The 17,362-nt window shown below is 47.2% G+C and overlaps 1 protein-coding gene across 1 annotated transcript in view; it reads right to left on the reverse strand.

Moving 5' to 3' along the window:
* LAMC1 (laminin subunit gamma 1) overlaps positions 1-17,362 on the reverse strand; it is a 69,621-nt gene continuing 52,259 nt past the window's right edge. The window contains exons 7-28 of the mRNA XM_086463412.1: positions 17,230-17,328; positions 16,989-17,125; positions 15,998-16,120; positions 15,722-15,911; positions 15,344-15,456; positions 13,782-14,003; positions 13,508-13,696; positions 11,852-12,097; positions 11,370-11,523; positions 10,771-10,913; positions 9,779-9,957; positions 9,495-9,651; positions 6,968-7,173; positions 6,474-6,553; positions 5,933-6,070; positions 5,590-5,734; positions 4,849-4,998; positions 4,333-4,447; positions 3,789-3,988; positions 3,399-3,557; positions 2,769-2,868; positions 1-2,367 (exon numbers count right to left, since the gene is read on the reverse strand). Coding sequence (XP_086319538.1) covers positions 2,111-2,367; positions 2,769-2,868; positions 3,399-3,557; positions 3,789-3,988; positions 4,333-4,447; positions 4,849-4,998; positions 5,590-5,734; positions 5,933-6,070; positions 6,474-6,553; positions 6,968-7,173; positions 9,495-9,651; positions 9,779-9,957; positions 10,771-10,913; positions 11,370-11,523; positions 11,852-12,097; positions 13,508-13,696; positions 13,782-14,003; positions 15,344-15,456; positions 15,722-15,911; positions 15,998-16,120; positions 16,989-17,125; positions 17,230-17,328 — 3,502 coding nt within the window. The 3' untranslated portion in view covers positions 1-2,110. The remainder of the gene's footprint in view (positions 2,368-2,768; positions 2,869-3,398; positions 3,558-3,788; positions 3,989-4,332; positions 4,448-4,848; positions 4,999-5,589; positions 5,735-5,932; positions 6,071-6,473; positions 6,554-6,967; positions 7,174-9,494; positions 9,652-9,778; positions 9,958-10,770; positions 10,914-11,369; positions 11,524-11,851; positions 12,098-13,507; positions 13,697-13,781; positions 14,004-15,343; positions 15,457-15,721; positions 15,912-15,997; positions 16,121-16,988; positions 17,126-17,229; positions 17,329-17,362) is intronic.

The raw sequence follows: 17,362 nt of genomic DNA on the forward strand, positions 1-17,362 counted from the left end.
CCCCCCCCCCAGTGGCAGTGCCATTCCCAAGGTTGCACCAAGCCTCCCACCTCGCAGTGGTATCAAGATGTCCCCAAACCCAGCTCTCCGACCACCTCAGTCCTGGGTCCTGTCTCCCAACAGTGCTACAGGTCCTCACAGCCCAGCTGCAAAGCCACAGCCCCTACTCTCCTCCTGGCACAATGACCCTGGGGACAAGGGACACAGAACAGGGTGCTGTGAACACTGTGCATCAGGGCTCGCTTCGGAGGGAGGGCTAGAGAGCACCCACCCTACAGGCAAAGTGGTTATTGCTGATGCCCATACAGGTGCTGAGGATACAGGAGAGGGAAGAAAGCGAGAGCCCAGCTAGGAGAAATACCGAACTCTAAGGGAATAATACGGAGATAAGGGATATACAGTGCATGCACCCCAATGGCTCTAAGGGAAAGCACGTAGAGGAGGCCAGGCTGTGCCACTCTGGAAATATGGCTGAGTATATTTACACACACATACGCACACATGAGAGACTTCCTCACACTATAATCATGATAAAAAAATGGAAAAAAACCCCAACACATTCACACAAAAAATATAAATTTGAAATAATTAATAGCACCAGTGTGTGTCAGATAATAATTTCTTCCCCGCTACGCAAATGTACGAAGTTGCATAGTGTTTAAGGATAGATATATACTGGATCTCAAGGAAGTGGGGGGAGGGATGCCAGGCTGGAGGCAAGGAGGAAGCCACAGAGGATGCTCTCATCTGAGAGGAGAGCTAGAGGAGGAGCAAGGGGCTCCCTGCCGCTCCCACCCAGCACCAGTAAGCAGCTGGGAGGCACTACCTGGGGAGGGAGCCTGCCAGGGAGGCAGTGGCAGCCGTGTGAAATGCAGACCTGCCACCCAAGCCTGGCCTGAAGTCCCTGTGCTGTGGTGGCTTTATGGGGACCAGGAGATCGGTAGACAAGAAGAAAGGAGGGCAGCGGTAAACTCCAGCTCTTTCTGCCAGCTTAAAAACAAGCAAAAGGCAAGAGCAATGCCAGGAGATACAAAAATGCCACTGTCCTTCAGGAAAAAGATGGGGAGAAAGACGTTCTCATTTCCACTTGCACGCCCCCTTCCTTCCCCACCCAAAGACATTCAGCGTGAAGGCTGGTGCAGCTGTCCAAGCTCTCTGGATGGCAGCTCTCCTCTTCAGCAAGACTCTTCCTGATTGAAAAAACTAATCTGCCAATTAGACATTCGTAGCCTAAAAAAACCAGACCCTCTGGCAATTCAGTAGCAACACCTACAGATGGGAACACAGCTCATGACTTCCACACTCCTCAACCTGGACTACACAGCAGGTAGCTGCTTACAGACCAGACCTAGAACTTCTTCACAGATCAGGAGCAGGGCTGGCAAGGTCTACCACTCCACCAGCAAAGATCTACCACTCCAGTATCCCATCTTCCCAAAGAGATCCTCTCGGAGGCTGTGTTCTTCTCAGAGCGATGCATCATCACAGAAAGCATTTCAGAAAGAGGCTTCAGCTATTTTGTCAAAGGCTACCAACGTTGTCAGATTGGCCACTAGTTAACAATAAAAAAAAAAATTAATTCACAGGGTTAGAAGTTGGGAAGAGGGATCTGAATGAGTGCAGCTATACTGGCCATTACAGTAATACTTTGGTAGCCATCCCCTTCCTTCATAGGGACAGAGCTCTGGGACTGAGGATTTTACAGTTGAGGTGAGAAGAGAGGAGAGAAAGTAGGGTTAGTTTTGCCTTTCTGTATACAGCTCACATGGTTATTTCTGAACCATGGTATAAAGAGTCCAGAGCATCTCTCATCCTTGTGCTAATCAAAGGGAAACTGTGTCTGAGAAAGGGGGCAAAGGCAGAGTGCTCAGGAAGACAATTTATATAAAAAAAACCCTTTGATGCCCAAAGACGGATATTTAATTTGCTTCTCTTAAAAAACAAAACAAAACAAAAAACCTTTCAACTTATCCTGATTCGAAAAGAAAACAGTGGCTGCGAGCAGCAAAGAGTTGGGGATTTGAAGAAGGTAATGTGTGTTAAGGCACTCCATAGCCAAACCACCGCTCCACTGCTCACTGGGGGAATACCCCCCACCCCCAGTGCACCCTTAGGGTTTCTCAATGGACGGGGTGTTAAAACAGCCAGACGGCAAGGTCTTCTTGATGTCTTCCAGGTTGCTAATGTCCTTCAGGATCTCTTCAATGTCCCTGTTGTAGGCCTGTATTGCATCATCTTGCTTCCTGGCTTCTCTCTCAAGGAAAGACACTTTCTGGTCCAGGTCACTATCTTTCATCTGGTCTTTGGCACTGTTCAGGGTACCCTCAATTTCATTCAGTTTGTTCAAGTCCACTGTCTCCAGCTGCCCTGAAAAGCCAGAAGCAAATAAAAAAAAAAAACAAAAAACTTTGACGCACTGGTTTTGGGAGCTTACACAGCTGAGCCCATACCAAGACCTGCATCAGGCCATCTCTGCATTAGAAACAGCATTTAAGACAGGACCAACCAAACGGGTTACACCTTCAATGCCTCAAAAACGGTCCTCAGCTTGCAGAAAAGCTGTACTGAACATCACACAACAAGCTTCGAGGAAAGAAAAAAACCAAAGTCCTTGCTGAAAACATGCAAACTGCATTTCTAGAAGCCAAGAGACCCACCTGATTCCTTGCAGAGCACCGACAGGGAAGCCAGCACACCACAGCAGCTGCTGGCACTGCCACATCAGGAAAACACTCAAAAGGCATATGGCACATTAAGGACAGTCTTACCTAATTGATCCAGCAGGCCATTAATGACAGCAAGCAAGCTGTTCACAGAGTTCTTTGCTTTTCTTGCATTGTCTTCTGCCTCCTGGGCAGCCTGTGAGGCCTGCAGGGTACGAAAAATGAAAACACAGAAAAGGCTGTAGGGATTGTGAAACTGTTGCCTCTTCTCTTCACAGCTCTGCCCAAGCAGTTAGTCACACACATCCCTGGCTCCTCTCTCCAGGGTAACACTCCTGCACAGAGATCTTTATCACAATGCTGGTGAAGACTGACAACCTTCACATAACCAGTTTTCTAACTATTTCAAGATGGGGATCCCTCATAACTAAGCAGGATTTTGCAGGAGAAGTCAGAACAGAGTCAATAGGGCTGCAGTCAGATTTCAGTTAAAATGAAAGTGTTGCATTAAGAAAACTGGCTCTCAAATTCCAGCAGGGAACCTATGCTAATGCCACCAGAGGAGCTCCTTTGCTTGTCTCATGTTTTCAATCCCACTTAAAAGCATGGAAGAGACTGAATAGTGGCTGGACCCACTGTCTTTGCAAGAGGACAGCAAGAGAAAAGCTTTCATCACCAGGACAGCAGGGAGAAGGCAGCTTCTTGCCACTACTGCCACCTGCCAGCATCACTCACCATGCCTGCCATCATCATATCCTGCTCAGCATCATCCTGCTTCCGTTTCAGCTCTTTTTCTGCATCCTGTAGTTGCTTCATCATGTCATCCACCTCCCTGGCCAGCCCCGTCACATCAGCGAAAGTCTTGTCAGCTTCGGCTTTGGTAGCAGCAGCGCTCTACAGCCAACAAAGGGAACAGGATGGAAAAAGCTGGTGAAGGTGCAGAACTTCTTTCAACCCTTTTCATCAAAATGCACCCGCCTCCTATCATGCCACATTTTGCCTTTCCTAATGGGGAAAACAGTAGAAAGCATGTGGGGCTCACCAGGAAATACTGGAACAGATGAGTTTACGCAGTTACACACCAATATCTCATGGCAGGTGGCTTCAGAACCACAGAGGACTCACCGTCTGAACAGAACTGGCAATTTTCTCTGCGTCATCTGCTTTAGTCTTGGCTTCACGGGCATCAGCAGCAGCATTGCCGAGTGCCAGCTCCGCCTGGCGCGTCTTGCTGTTGGCTTCAGCAATGGTCTGGGTGATGGCAGGAATCTTCTTCAGCGCCTCCTCTGCCGCTGTCTTGTTATCATTCACCCGCTTATCAAAATCTAAGAAAGGCCAAAACAGATTCTCATCACTTGCTCCAGAAGAGCCTTGGGTTGCTTCTTTGACCAAGCTACCCAAGCTTTGCCACCTTGACATTAGAGGGATGAAAGGCAAACTGGGGTGTGGGGGCTATATGCTTGCAGCTCTCCCTATCACACATCTTCTGACACCAAATAAGGAATTCAAACAAAAGGAGAATTCTAGTCACTGAAAACATTTGTATTTTTTTTCTTTAAAGAAAAAAAAAAAAAAGCCAAAAGCACGGCCCATTCAACCAAGATACCCTACTGCCAAGTGACTTGTCACACAGGAATTGAAGGATTCACTGCAAATGCTTTCTCCTTACCTTTCAGGTTGCTGAGAATGGTATTGGCCTCCTGCAGTGTGCCATTGCCCTTCCGAGCAGCTTCTTCAGCTAGGGCTTTCGCTGCATCTGCTCGAGCCAACAGCTGGTCTGCAGTCTAAGGAGACATGACATGTATCAACATAATCTTACCTTTTGAATAACAACCCTCTAGGTATACCAAAAAGCACTGCTGAGCCTGAAACACCAATACCATACAAAACAGCATTCATACCTGAGTAGCAATGCTTCCTCTGAAACTGGGTGAATTTAGGTACTTTTGGAACACAAAGGCAACACCACACCTGGCAAACATCCCCTATTCTCCCATATAGCCTCATTGCCATTGCTTTTACCAGATTTTTGCATCTCCTTTCCAGGACCATTCTTCAGTATTCTCGTAAGTAACTAGCAGCACTAGGGTAAGACTGAACAACACCAAATCTTTCACATCTGGCCAGTTACTTGTTTTCCTTTGTTTTTTCCAGGGAACAAAAGCCTCCAGGAAACAGAACTGACCTGCTGCTCCGTCTTCCCTTTCTCCAAGAGGTTCTTTACTTCTAGCTCCTTTCCTTTCATGTCTTCTCTCAAGTCCTCATAATCTTTCAGCTTCCTGGCAATTAGCTGATCTAACTCCTCTGCTTCCTTCTTGATCTTATTTGCTTCATTCTGCAGATGGAAATCAGAAACAAACGCAGCTTCCTGAACGTTAAAGAATTTCTGAACAGGTAGCAAAACACAGTATAGCTTCTAACAGTCAAGCAGGCAGAAGCTATGATGGGTTCCTGTCTCTTACAACTACAGTTGGAACTTTGCCTTCAAAGCTCTGAACACCATAAGGGTCAGTGCAATGGAGGACACAGGTTGCGAACGATTTTGTGTGCAAGGAAATCTACTGCACTACAGTAAGCACAGGAGAAGGAGCAGGTCTGCAGGCTTCAGAGGGAACTGAAATTTTTGCACTTCTCTGTTCGAGCCAAGATGTTTGACAAACAACATTTCACTTGTCTTTTTTGTCCTTCAGAGACTGGGGGAGGTGAGGGTTTATGTGTGTAGTTTCCTGCATGCAAGTTTCCTACATAAAAGCTGAAATGCACAAGTCTGGATTATGCCTAAATGGACGAAAATTCCACAGACTGTTTTGCGCAGAGAAACATTAGGACAGTACATGCAAGGTATGTCACCAACCCAGCACGCTGCTATAATGTTTGTCCTCATTGATCTTCAGAAAATGCTGCACGTGATGCTTCCCGCACGTACCTCTAGCCCCGTGGAATCCACAGTAGGCAGACTGGTAAGATTAGCATAGATCTGCAGGGCTTTGTTTCCAGCTTCCTCTGCCTCTGCAAGCACCTTGTTGGCCTGTTTCTCTAGGTCTCGAGAAATGTTCCTTGCTTGATTATACCTAAGAAAACCCAAGGATCCAGTTACGTCGCCTTTTTTTTTTTGTAGAACTGAACTTTTAACTAAGAGAGTATAGAGTATAAGAAACTGAAAGACAACTCCCAAAATACCCAAAGCATACAATGCTACAGAAGGCATCTTAGTTTTAAGCACTGCTCTAAAGCCAGGAAACAAAACCAAGTTTCCATTACTGACTCACTTCTGGTTGAGCTCATCAATGTCATTTGCAGTTTGGTTTTCTCCAGCCAGGGTCTTCAGCAGCAGTTGATACGCTTCTGTGGAAGTATCATTTGCTGCCTTGGCTATGCGAACAATCTCATCAGCTTCTTTTTTGTGTCTGGACAAGATTACAGAAGAAAAATAAAGCCATTACAATTATCAGCCAGCGGTTTCTGTCCTCAATTCCAGATTCTATTCTCTCTTACTTTTCCTTCCTTCACCCAGATTTGTGTAAGGAAGATGCTGAAACATTTGCAATGGAAGATGCTGCTTGAGACCAAGGCATCCCTCCAGCAGTGCCCATGAGATCAGCTGAAAGGCACTGCTCCATTGTGCATGTCCCTCATTCATATGCCTAGTGTTTGCCCTCAATGATACACAGAGGTGCACCCACAATGCCACACCCTTATTTGGCAAAGCGTGTGTGTTTCGTATCCAACAAATTAAATCTTGCTTCCCCCTTGTAGGGAAGAGCACGGCCCTCATACGGCCTGCGAGAAGCGTGTTTTGCCACAGCCTACCTTTCAGCCAGCTTACGAGCCTCTTCTGCCAATAGAGTCATGTTGTTAGGGTCCCCGCTTGACTCTGGAGGTGTAATGGACTGGAAAAAAAGAAAAAAAATTCTTTAAGCTCTTTTTTCATCTTTTATTCATCTTTGCTTTAAATATTTATTCTCCTGATCTAAATGCTTAGCGCTGTGTCTAACCTACTTCTGACTTCTCTACATTCTTTTCTTAAGCCCATGCAGTTTCCATCACTGGTTATCCCTTAAAAACAAAGGCACAGCTATTTATTTAGGGGTTCTTACATTGGTTTCTTTGAGTGGCTAAGATACAATCTATGATAGATACTGGTGATCTTCCTTTATGTATTTCCAATGCTCTGGGGTAGGGAAGAAGGTATTTCCATAGCAAATCTGCTGTACGAGAGAACAAGCAGAGGAACATACCAGAGGACACAGAAAGGAAAGGCGCTTTCCTCTCCTAACCACGTGGGATCCTGGCAGCACACTCACCACGTTGTCAGCTGCCATCTTTGCCTTCTCAAGCATATCGGACGCTAAGCTGATCAGGTCCTCAGTATCCTCCACCCGCACCCGGGCTTGCTCTGCCAGGTTCTCTGTCTCCCGCACCGTGCCCTGGATGTTCCTCAGCCTGTTGAGCTGACTCACTAGTGTGCTGTTGATGTCTTTGAGACGATCCATGAGGCCCTGATCTACATCTGAAACACGCGATAGAAAAGAGAGGAAGCAAAATTAATCACAGCAGGAAGAGAAGCTGGAGCAGCAGCTTACCACTGCAGGCAACACGTTGGTAGGTTAATCCCCAGTTTCATAAGTCTGTCAGCTTGAGATCAAAGTCATCATCAGAATGTACACCAAATACGAGAAATGAAAAGTTATTAACTACTAAAAGACAATCCTGCTGGGTGTTGGAGCCAACTCTGATACGGGATTTTGTGTTCAGAATCATGTTTCACCTCTATCATTGATTTAAAAAAGACAACGGAGCTGCTCCTTAAAAGGTATGAAACATCTGCTTTGTGAATTCTCTTTAGTTTAACTCCTAAGAAGGCAGGCAGAGATGGAGGAAGAGTGGGGCTGCATGTTATTCCTCACTTTGGGCAATAGTGGCTGCTCCCAAGCCAGAAGCAGTCTCCACAGAGAGCGGCTAGAAGATGTGTGGAATAGCAAACACACCCCAAACTCCCCTCCAAACCAAAGGGGTGACAAAAGCGACAGGGCAGAGCCTTGGTTCTCCAACTTGTAGGACCTATGCGCCCCCCAAACGTCCCCAAGTTTTTGGACCACGAAGTAACTCCCCACAACAGCATCTTAATAACGGAGCCATAAAAGCACTGATATGTGCCTCATGACCAGGGACAATTACTTTTGAAAAGGTGAGAGCTCTGTTAAGAAGTGCAAGCAGAAGCCTGCAGGCCTCCAAAATTAAGATTTTTCCCAAATATGTTGCCTTGACCTTGCAGCACATCTTAAGTACTGAACATGAATGTTTGACACACTTCAAAAGCTTACTACAAACTACATATCAAGTAGAAAAACACAAATAAGCGCTACAGGTGCACACAGATTTTTGCAAGGGTAGTTTTTGTTGCGTTTAGCTCACGTCTTAGGAAAGAGCAACGAAGCTAGTGAAGGGTCTAGAGCACAAGTCTTGTGAGGAGTAGCTGATGGAACTGGGGTTGTTTAGTCTGGAGAAAAGGAGGCTGAGGGGCGACTTTATCATTCTCTACAACTACCTGAAAGGAGGTTATAGTGAGGTGCGTGTTGGTCTCTTCTCCCAAGTAGCAAGTGATAGGACAAGAGGAAATGGCCGCAAGTTGTGCCAGGGGAGGTTCAGACTGGATATCAGGAAAGATTTCTTCACCAAAAGGGTAGTTAAGTAGTGGAACGGGCTGCCCAGGGAAGTGGTTGAGCCACCATCCCTGGAGGTATTTACAAGACGTGTAGATGTGATGCTTAGGGACATGGTTTAGCGGTGGACCTGGCAGTGTTAGCTTAACAGTCGGACTCGATGATCTTAAGGGTCTTTTCCAACTTAAATGATTCTATGGTTCTAAGTGGTGGAAAGAAACATGAAAAATACCACCACAAAACCAAATCCATTCCCTCACCTTTCTCCAGTCCCCACCCTCCTATCCCCCTACATGGGACTACTATCTACACATAGATGCCAAGCAGGTAGCATAAAGCTATCTCAGCTAAAACGGAGAAGAGCTTCAGCAATCATTCCCACTGGCAGGCATCTTCCCAAGCAAATGCAAGCATTAGATGTGTATCACCTTTTTCCCAGATGCATGCAAAGGCAACAGATTATTCCTAAGTGGTATGAAATCACTGAACCAATTCGCAGGGGAACATCTTTTACTGCAAAGTCAATAATATTCTCTGAGTTGCTCTTCTCCAAAACACACATCAACTTATACATTAAAAAGACCCTAAGGACAAACCACCATCACATTGCTTAATGTCCTGCTCACAGAGATCCTATGGTAGAGGTGACAGTACAAGAATCAATTTGAAACAGACTTTAACATGAAAAATAGCTACCACAACAGCACTTTTCAGAACGTTATACACTTTATGATGGGATAATTAAGATTGCCAGCAGAATTTTGAAGCCTTCATTCTGATTGCTGCTGATATCCCGACAAGAACTGCTTTATCCCAAGATGTCTGAGAAAATTCATAAACGTAAGTATATTGGAAAGTCTTCTGCTTGTTTAGTAAGCAAAAACCTCCTTTGCATCTGGAGAGGAGGGTAACACATAATACACTTGCATCTGTATGGAGCTAGAGGCCGATCTTTACTTTGCATGTACAACAGCGACTACTGAGAGAACAGCAGGGATAAAAGCACAGCCATGGTTGTTTTGACAGTAACACACTGTCTCAGCGCTATCTGAAATAGCTGTCTGTCCAAGCGCAGGCTTGAAATAAAACATGCTGCGTCCAAAGGGAACAGGAACATCAAGCAAAGAGCCTGTTTCACGTTGGTCCATGTCTGATCAGGTTAACTCACCTTTACTGTTTTGTGCTTCCTGGAGCAACTCCGTAACATCTCTTTCTGCCTGCTTCAACCTCTCTTCAAAGGCTTGATCGGTTACAGTTTCTTCTCCTGTACCCAGATTTGCTATAAGATTTTCCAGCTCCTGCAACCTCTCTCGTTGCTCTGCCACCTACATGAGACGGACAGAGCACAGCTATGACACAAAGCACCTTGAACCCCTCTGCTTTCAGCATGCATCAGCCAGCTGCACGTGCCACCATCTCCAGTAGTACCACCAGTGGCATTTGTGGCCTTACCTTATCTTTCACTAATCTGTAGCAGGCTGGACACTCTTGGCAGCCTGGCCACGAGCGGTTGTAGAAATAGTTCTCTTCACACTGGTCACAGCGGCTCCCCACAAAGCCTTCCTTGCACTCGCAGCGACCATTCTCCCGGCACTGCAGGGAGCGCGAACCCTCCAGATCACAGTCACAGGCTGTGGGGAAGTTAAACCTCAGTCAGACTGGAGGAGAGGCAGAAACACCCTAAAACCCACAGGGCGAGGGCATACCCTCAATATCTTAAAACATCTGCAAAAGTAACGCGGCACAAACCCACAGCTAGAGTCCTGCTCCTGATCGCGGTGCTCCCAGGCACAGCAGGGCACTCTGTCTAGCTGTACGCAACATTCATTGCATGTGTTCACAGTGTTGCTATTGCCTGCCCCACAAAGCATTATAATTTTCTAGCCCATTAATCAAGCAAAAGAGGCAGAAGGCCTGCTTGGATAAGCAAGAAGCTCCTGGAAACACTCAAAGGGAAGAAGGAAGTTTACAACATGTTGAAAAAGGCACTGGCCACTTGGGAGGAATATAGGAATGTTGTCAGAGTATGCAGGGATGCAATGAGGAAGGCTAAGGCCCATTTGGAATTAAGTCTGGCTAGAGACATCAAAGACAATAAGAAGGGATTCTTCAAATATACTGGTAGCAAAAGGAACACCAGAGAAAGTGTGGGCCCCCTCCTGAATGAAGCAGGTGCCCTGGTGACTGAGGATACAGAAAAGGCAGGGTTACTGAACCCGGCATTCTTCCTATTCCCAATTAAAAAAAAATAATAAAAGAAAAAGGGAATAAGCTATTGTACAGAGGGTAAATTTCACCATGCAGGGTCAGGACATAAAAGTATTAACTTCTGCTGTGATAAAGAGTGAGGTGACAAAGTACCTTCCCAGAAACAGGAGGAAAGCAAAGGCAAGGCTGGCTGTGCACCATCCTTCCCATCTGCCTCGCTCCAGCCACTCACTTACGTTTACAGCCTTTGGAGCCAAAGCCAAAGTGGTTGACCTCACATCTGTCACAACGCTGGCCAGCAACGCCAGGCTGGCACTCACACTGCCCGGTTCGGATGTCACACTGGCCGCTGGTGGAGCCCAGTGCGTGGCAGTTGCACCTGGGGGAGGCAGCCACACGTCAGGCAGTGACACAGAAAACAGGCACAGGTGAAGCACCCCCTGAAGGAGCCCTAACGAGCGCAGCTCAACATTTCCATTTGCCAAAAGTCACTTTTTTCGCTGTGCAGATGCAGGAGGCAAGGCACTGAGCCTTTGAACCGTGCAAGGTCACTTGGTGCCTGCACTAAAAAAGGAACCCACAAGCCCCTGCCACCAACAATCACAGAGTCACGTGGCACTTTTCTATTTAAAACCATGATTTAAAGCTATTTATAAAGCTATTTATGTCAGGCTTTTTGTACAGCCTTCATAGCTGCTCCTTGACTGCTGCTTTTCCCCACCCATAGCAGCATCAAGGCACACCAGTTACTTGTGACGAACATCACATTCCTGCACAAGGTAAGCACAGACCCCCCAAAACCAGGCTCTTTGCCCTGAGTCAAGGCGAACGTCACCTCTCACAGCCACGTCCACTCTGGAGGTTGAAGAAGCCAGGCTCACAGGCACTACAGTCCCTCCCGGTGACATGAGACAGGCACTCACACTGCCCAGTCACTTGATTGCAACTCGTCTGCTGATTCACAGTGCCATAGGGATTGCAGTGACAAGCTGCAAAAATAAAAGGGATGGAGAAATATGCAGAAAGTTAGAAGTCCCTTATAGTGTTGGTACTCTGCTAGCCGGTCCCTAAACGGGCCTGGATCCAAAATAAGCGGCAGCCCAGTCCCTGCATCAGACAATGCTTTTGCTTCGATGGCAGTAAGCACCCACAAACACAAGCATTTCAGCAAGCTACAGACACCAAACCAGGGTAAAGCCATGCATCGCTGCTGACGGGCACGAACAACAGCCTGACATTGTGTCCTAACAACATACCAGGAAACTGCAGCTCTCAGGGACAAAAGCATTTTTAAATGCAAGAGGAACCAGCTCTCACCTCTGCACTTGTCAGCGGGATCGGGGGCCAAGGGGTTCCCGAAGAAGCCGTCTTTGCAGCGGTCACAGTAGAAGCCAGCCGTGTTGTAGATGCACTTGAGGCACTCGCCCGTCTGGCGGTCACAGTTCCCCACAGCATTGGGATCGATGTTGTCATTGCACTGGCAGAGGCGGCAAGGCCTCACAGCACCATTTTCACCCAGCGGGTCTCCAAAATAGGCATCATCACACAGCTCACACCTCTTACCTAGGACGTGACAAAAACACATGTTGCAGCAGAGAGACCTTTGCTGCCATCTCACCCGGACCCCCTTTGCAGCCCCTTCTGAAAGCAAACTCTCCAGCTTCCTCTCCTTTCATCCTTCTGTTGAGGCCAGAAAGGTGCACGAAATCACACACAAATCCCTCCCCATCTCCACACTTAAGCTGCTTTTTCACTGGAACTTTGCATTATCAATTAGTTCAGCCCTCCTTTCACTCCTGCCCCTTTAAGCCAAACCTATTTGTTGTGATTTGTTGTTAATTTAGGAGTCCAAGCAGGTAGAGGTCCATGGGGCACCACTGCTCCAGGAAGCCCCACTGCCAGTGAGATCTGCCAAACCTCTGCAGGCAGCCACTGAAGCATCCAACTCAGCAACTCCCTAGGCTTCCTGCAGATTTGACCCCGCCAGCCAGCTACAAGCTCTGTTTATTACACAGTTCTTCCATGTGCAAACCCCCTTTTCCCCTCACCTTTCCCCTCACAACCCAAGAATGCATCAGGAGACAGGAGGAAATCTTATGTGATCACAAAGCTCATCAAAAAGATGAGCTTGTACTGACATCTGAGCTGCAGGGAACCTGGACCCCTGGACTCTGCTTTTGTTCACAAAGCAGTAACACCCATAGGTACCCCCACGAGCTGCCTCTGTGCTTGGTCAGGAGCTTTTCTAAGCATTTCAAGCATTTACAAGTATTCTGTACTTTGGACTCTGCCATGCCAAGCATAAAATCAGTAGAAAGGCACGGAGGCTGCCAACCATACTAAGGCTTCCTTGCTGTTTGCAGGCAGAACAAAAGGCTCTGCTTAACAACTCATGTAGATGCTCGGACTTCACGGTTTATTGCTAAGAAATAAAGATCTGTACCCATTCACGTATTTCTTAAAACTGCTGAGCATAAATCTGGTCTTGTATTTTTTGGGCAGTGTTTATGAGTCACTGCAGCTTTCCTGCTTTTCCTAGTGAGGGCACTGGCCCTCCCCTGCAAGCATCCTGTAGTGCCCCTCCAGCTGGCAAACTGCATCTTCTAATTTTATTTCAGCCTGACCCGCCCTCCTGGCTCTTTTAAATCTATCCTATTTTCTGCCAAATACCATGCCACTAACAGAGCTCTATTAGAAGCTAGCTCACCTACACAGCACAGAAGTGTTCAGACTTTGCACAGATCAAGCCTGAAGATACCCTTTTGTTCTCGAGAGACAGGCACAAAGAACATGGGTAGCCCTGAGCCTCACACAGAGCAGAAAGTAATGCTAAGGAAGGGAGAAGGATTTAAGCCAGAAGACACAGCAGCTTTCAGTGCTACCCACTGCAGGTCAGAGCCCCAGAACTGACAGGAGACAATTTCCACAGGCACATGGGGTTTAGAAAAAAGGACTGTTCATGTGTGAACACACCTGTAGTGCCAGCCTGGCAGCTGGTGCATACAACCTCCTTGGTGCGGGGCACGATGGCACAGCTCGAGCTGCCTGGGCACGGGCAGGGCTGGCAGTCTGAGGTAGTGCCCGCCGTCGCGTCTCCGTAATACCCATCACTGCACTTCTCACAGTGAGACCCTGCTGTGTTATCCCTGCAATTGCACACACCTGGAACAGAGAGGGACATGGGTTTCGCTTCATCATCCAACCCAGAAAGAACTGTCCTCTTGCTGCCTCTCCCTGCACCACTTACCTGTCTCTGGCTCGCACGTCTCGCTGTGCCCGTTGCAAGCACAAGGCACGCAGGGGCTGTAGGGCCCGAGGCTCGGCGTCTCTCGCCGGTACCCAGAGGAGCAGCGCTCACAAAACTGCCCCTCGTACCCTGCTGGACAGGAGCAGCTCTCCACCCAGGCCACAGGCACACCGGGTCCAGGACGAGCGCTTGTGATGGTAACATCATCCAGGTGCCCAGCACCTAGAAAGCACCAAGAGGGGAAACACTTGGTAACCACGAAGGCTCTCATCACTGTTTCACCAAATACACATCTGAATGGTGTAAGAGACAGACAGGTGGATGCTCAGAGCTTGTAAGGTTAATCACGAAGCAAAATCCTCCAGGGAGGCTTAGACAGATGAGAAAAGATACAACATATCTCACAAAGGCCATGTGCAGGGCAGGAAAGTTGAGAATAGCAATACAGAGGAGGATGCTGAGAACAGCGTGTGAGCAAGTACGTTCACTTAAAATAAGTTACATTTTGTACGCATATGGTTTCCATTTCCAAACAAAATACCAAAACCAATTCCTGTCTTCCTAGGCAGGACAGACCATCTCTCCGGCAATTTTAATACACCATCTCTAACACAGTGTCTGCAAACCGTGCCTTGGGGCAAACTGTTCTGCTACTCCTCTCAAGCCATTCCTTCATCTGGCATTTAAGTGCTCCCCCCTCTCCTCTCTGCCGCTTCCGTGGAGCAGAACAGTGCCCAGACACAACAAAGCTGGTTTTTAACTTATAGCAGTGTGTTTGTACCACCACAGCAGCTCCAGAGCACTGAGCAGAGCCTCAGCTCCCACATATTAGCAGCAGCTACCACACTCAGGGAATGGCTTGCTCCACACCTTTCCTCCCCTCCATTTCACAACCCCACAGTCCTCTTTATGAGCCACACTTACTGAAAACACTTGCAGATTTCCGACCTTCCCCAAATGCAAATTCATCCTTTGCATCTTTTTGTAAAAATTCTTCACATAACAATATCCAAGGACCCAGATATTTTTGCTCCTAATTTGTGCCCAATTTTTATAAACCCTCATTACAAGGAACTTTTACTCAAGTTCAGCACAGGCAGCGCTTTCAAGACCTCATCCTTCCTATTTGTCATTCCAAGGCAAGACCAGGAAACAGGGGGATGTAACCATTCACAACACAGTAGAAACTAAGGCCAAATGTTGTAAACTCCCTACATCTCTCCTACCATGTCCTTCAGGACCCTGTGCTATGTATTTCTACTGATCTGGAAGACACTGGCTATGCAACACAGCAAAACCCCCACATTTAGAAGCAAAGAACCAGCAGGTGATGGGTGCTCAGCTTCCAGATTCTTTTCAAAGGCAGCACCTTTCTTCCCCGTGTCCTCTTCAGGAGGCCTGGGAGAAGCTGTTACACAGCCAGCCAGATGAAAAGCAATTGGCATAGGCTTTGCCAAATAAGCTGACACAGGTATTTATGACCAGGCCCTACAATAAAGCAACCCAAGCACTGACAAATGAGTCTGCCTCTCTCTTCTGCAACATTCTGCTCAGCGACTTACTTCTCTCACTGTACGTCCCACGGATCTTGATGGAAGTCAAGTTGTGGAGAAGTTTCTGGAAGTCAAATGCTGTAAGAGCAGGCCTCCATGGGTAATCTGTAGCCTCGTGAAGCCTATGGAGAAGAGACATGCATCATCAGCAAAGCTCGGAGATGCTAACAGCTGTGCCCTTTTAATGCACCCTTTCCAACAGCAGTATGTTATTGCAACATTAATTCACATACGCTTATGCAATGCTGCTAGACAGTGAGCTTCAAATTAACCTAGTAACTCTTCTGAGCCAAAATTAATGCTGTTTGTTTTCTCAAGAGCTCAGAGGCCAGGGACACAACGGGCTAGATCCCAGCTGCTCCCACCGTGCCTGGAGAGTTCTCTCACCTGAAGGTGTAGGTCAGCGCATTCTCGCTGGGGTAGGGGTTGCCCTGGGCAATGAGTGGCACTGACACTCTTAGCCCAGCCCCTTCCAGCACCAGGTCCTCCGCAGAGAGGCGCGTGTCCCGTCTGTCCACACGGAAGGAGAAGGACAGGTTTTGCCCGTAACTCAAAAACTGGTTGCCCAAGAACTTGCCTGAAAGGGGAAGAAATGTTTACAGTTAGGGATGGAACAGAAAGGGCACAAGCAGCACAGAAAGCTGCACTTCTCAAGTGACCTACGTGGTGCAACAAAATACACGGGGAAGTAGCTGTCTGAAATAACAGAGATATCCTGGGTCTCCCCACTCCACTGGAGTAAGACTTCCGAGCCATCGCGCTGCTCAGCACGCCACTCATCCTCTCCTGAAAAATCAAACGTGCAAGAATTAACACCCTTTGAAGACATAGCTTTGCACACACTTCTCGTGTCATACAGCACACTGCTCATATATAACTAATCTGTAGTCTGTACACTGGTACTAACAGACTTCAGAAAGTAGCTGGGCAGAAGAACGTAGATAGCAAACATCATCTTTACAATTTAAGCCCCTAACTCAAGGGCTGACTTGAACCCTCTGAATTTCAAACCCTATGGCAACTATTTGTTCAAAATCTCCTTTTCTAAAGTGCTTAAACAGGGATGTGAAAACCTGCAGTGCCCTACGACTTGATGAGAGTTCCAGCCTTTGTACGAACCGTTCTACAGTGGAATTTTAATTAAAAATACGTTCTTTTCAGACTACACAGCATGAAAACATGCATACACAGGAAACCGTATGAAAAAAAGATTTTTCCTGAGCTTACAGACCCATCAGAAACACAACTTTGTTTTATTCAGAGACATGTAAACCCCAAATCTAAAATTATTACAATCCTTTCAATGAGAAATTCCTGATTTGGTTCTAAAATAAAGGAAATGCCCCCTTGCCAGTACCTCTCTCAAGCTATGAAAGGTTTATATTTGCAATTCCCACTTGCACCTGCAAGTGTACATTAGCTCTGGGTGCCTGAGGCCAGAGATATGAATTGATTCCTCCCTAGCTGAACAAATGAGCTGCAGAGAAGCTCTCAGTAACTTCAGAAGTAACTCAGCACTTCCAAAAGAGGGATCCTGGACCTGCCTGCCCAAAGTTTGCAGTCTTGCACAGAGAGGAAGGAGCAGGGTTTTTTTAATTGCTTCTGACTTGAGACTACAGCCCAATTCAAGATACAAAGAAAGGCTCGATTTTACCAAACTGGAAGTTGGACGTGATGGTGTAGATACTGTAGCCAATGGCACTGGTGCAGACTGAAGAGTGTCCAAAACAGAAGCAGGGGATACAGCCCCTTGGAATGGAGGAAGCCAGATGGAAAAATCCAGGTTTGCATCTGAAGATGTGAAGGAAAGAGAATTAATTTCCCTGATGCTTACCCCAGGCCATTGCTCAAATGTTTCTCATTCTTGAAGCAAAGCCACAGGAAGAGAAACTCACCTCTCGCAGTGGAAGCCTTCGACATTGTCCTTGCATGTACACCGCCCTGTCTCGACATTGCATTCCCCTGTGCTGCCAGCCAGATTGCAAGAACAGGGCCTGAAAAAAATCAGGAGAGAGGGTAACTCAGGGC

This window comes from Leptosomus discolor, chromosome 3 (genome assembly GCF_034619465.1).
Source record: "Leptosomus discolor isolate bLepDis1 chromosome 3, bLepDis1.hap2, whole genome shotgun sequence".
In the NCBI taxonomy this organism is placed as follows: Eukaryota; Metazoa; Chordata; class Aves; order Leptosomiformes; family Leptosomidae; genus Leptosomus; species Leptosomus discolor.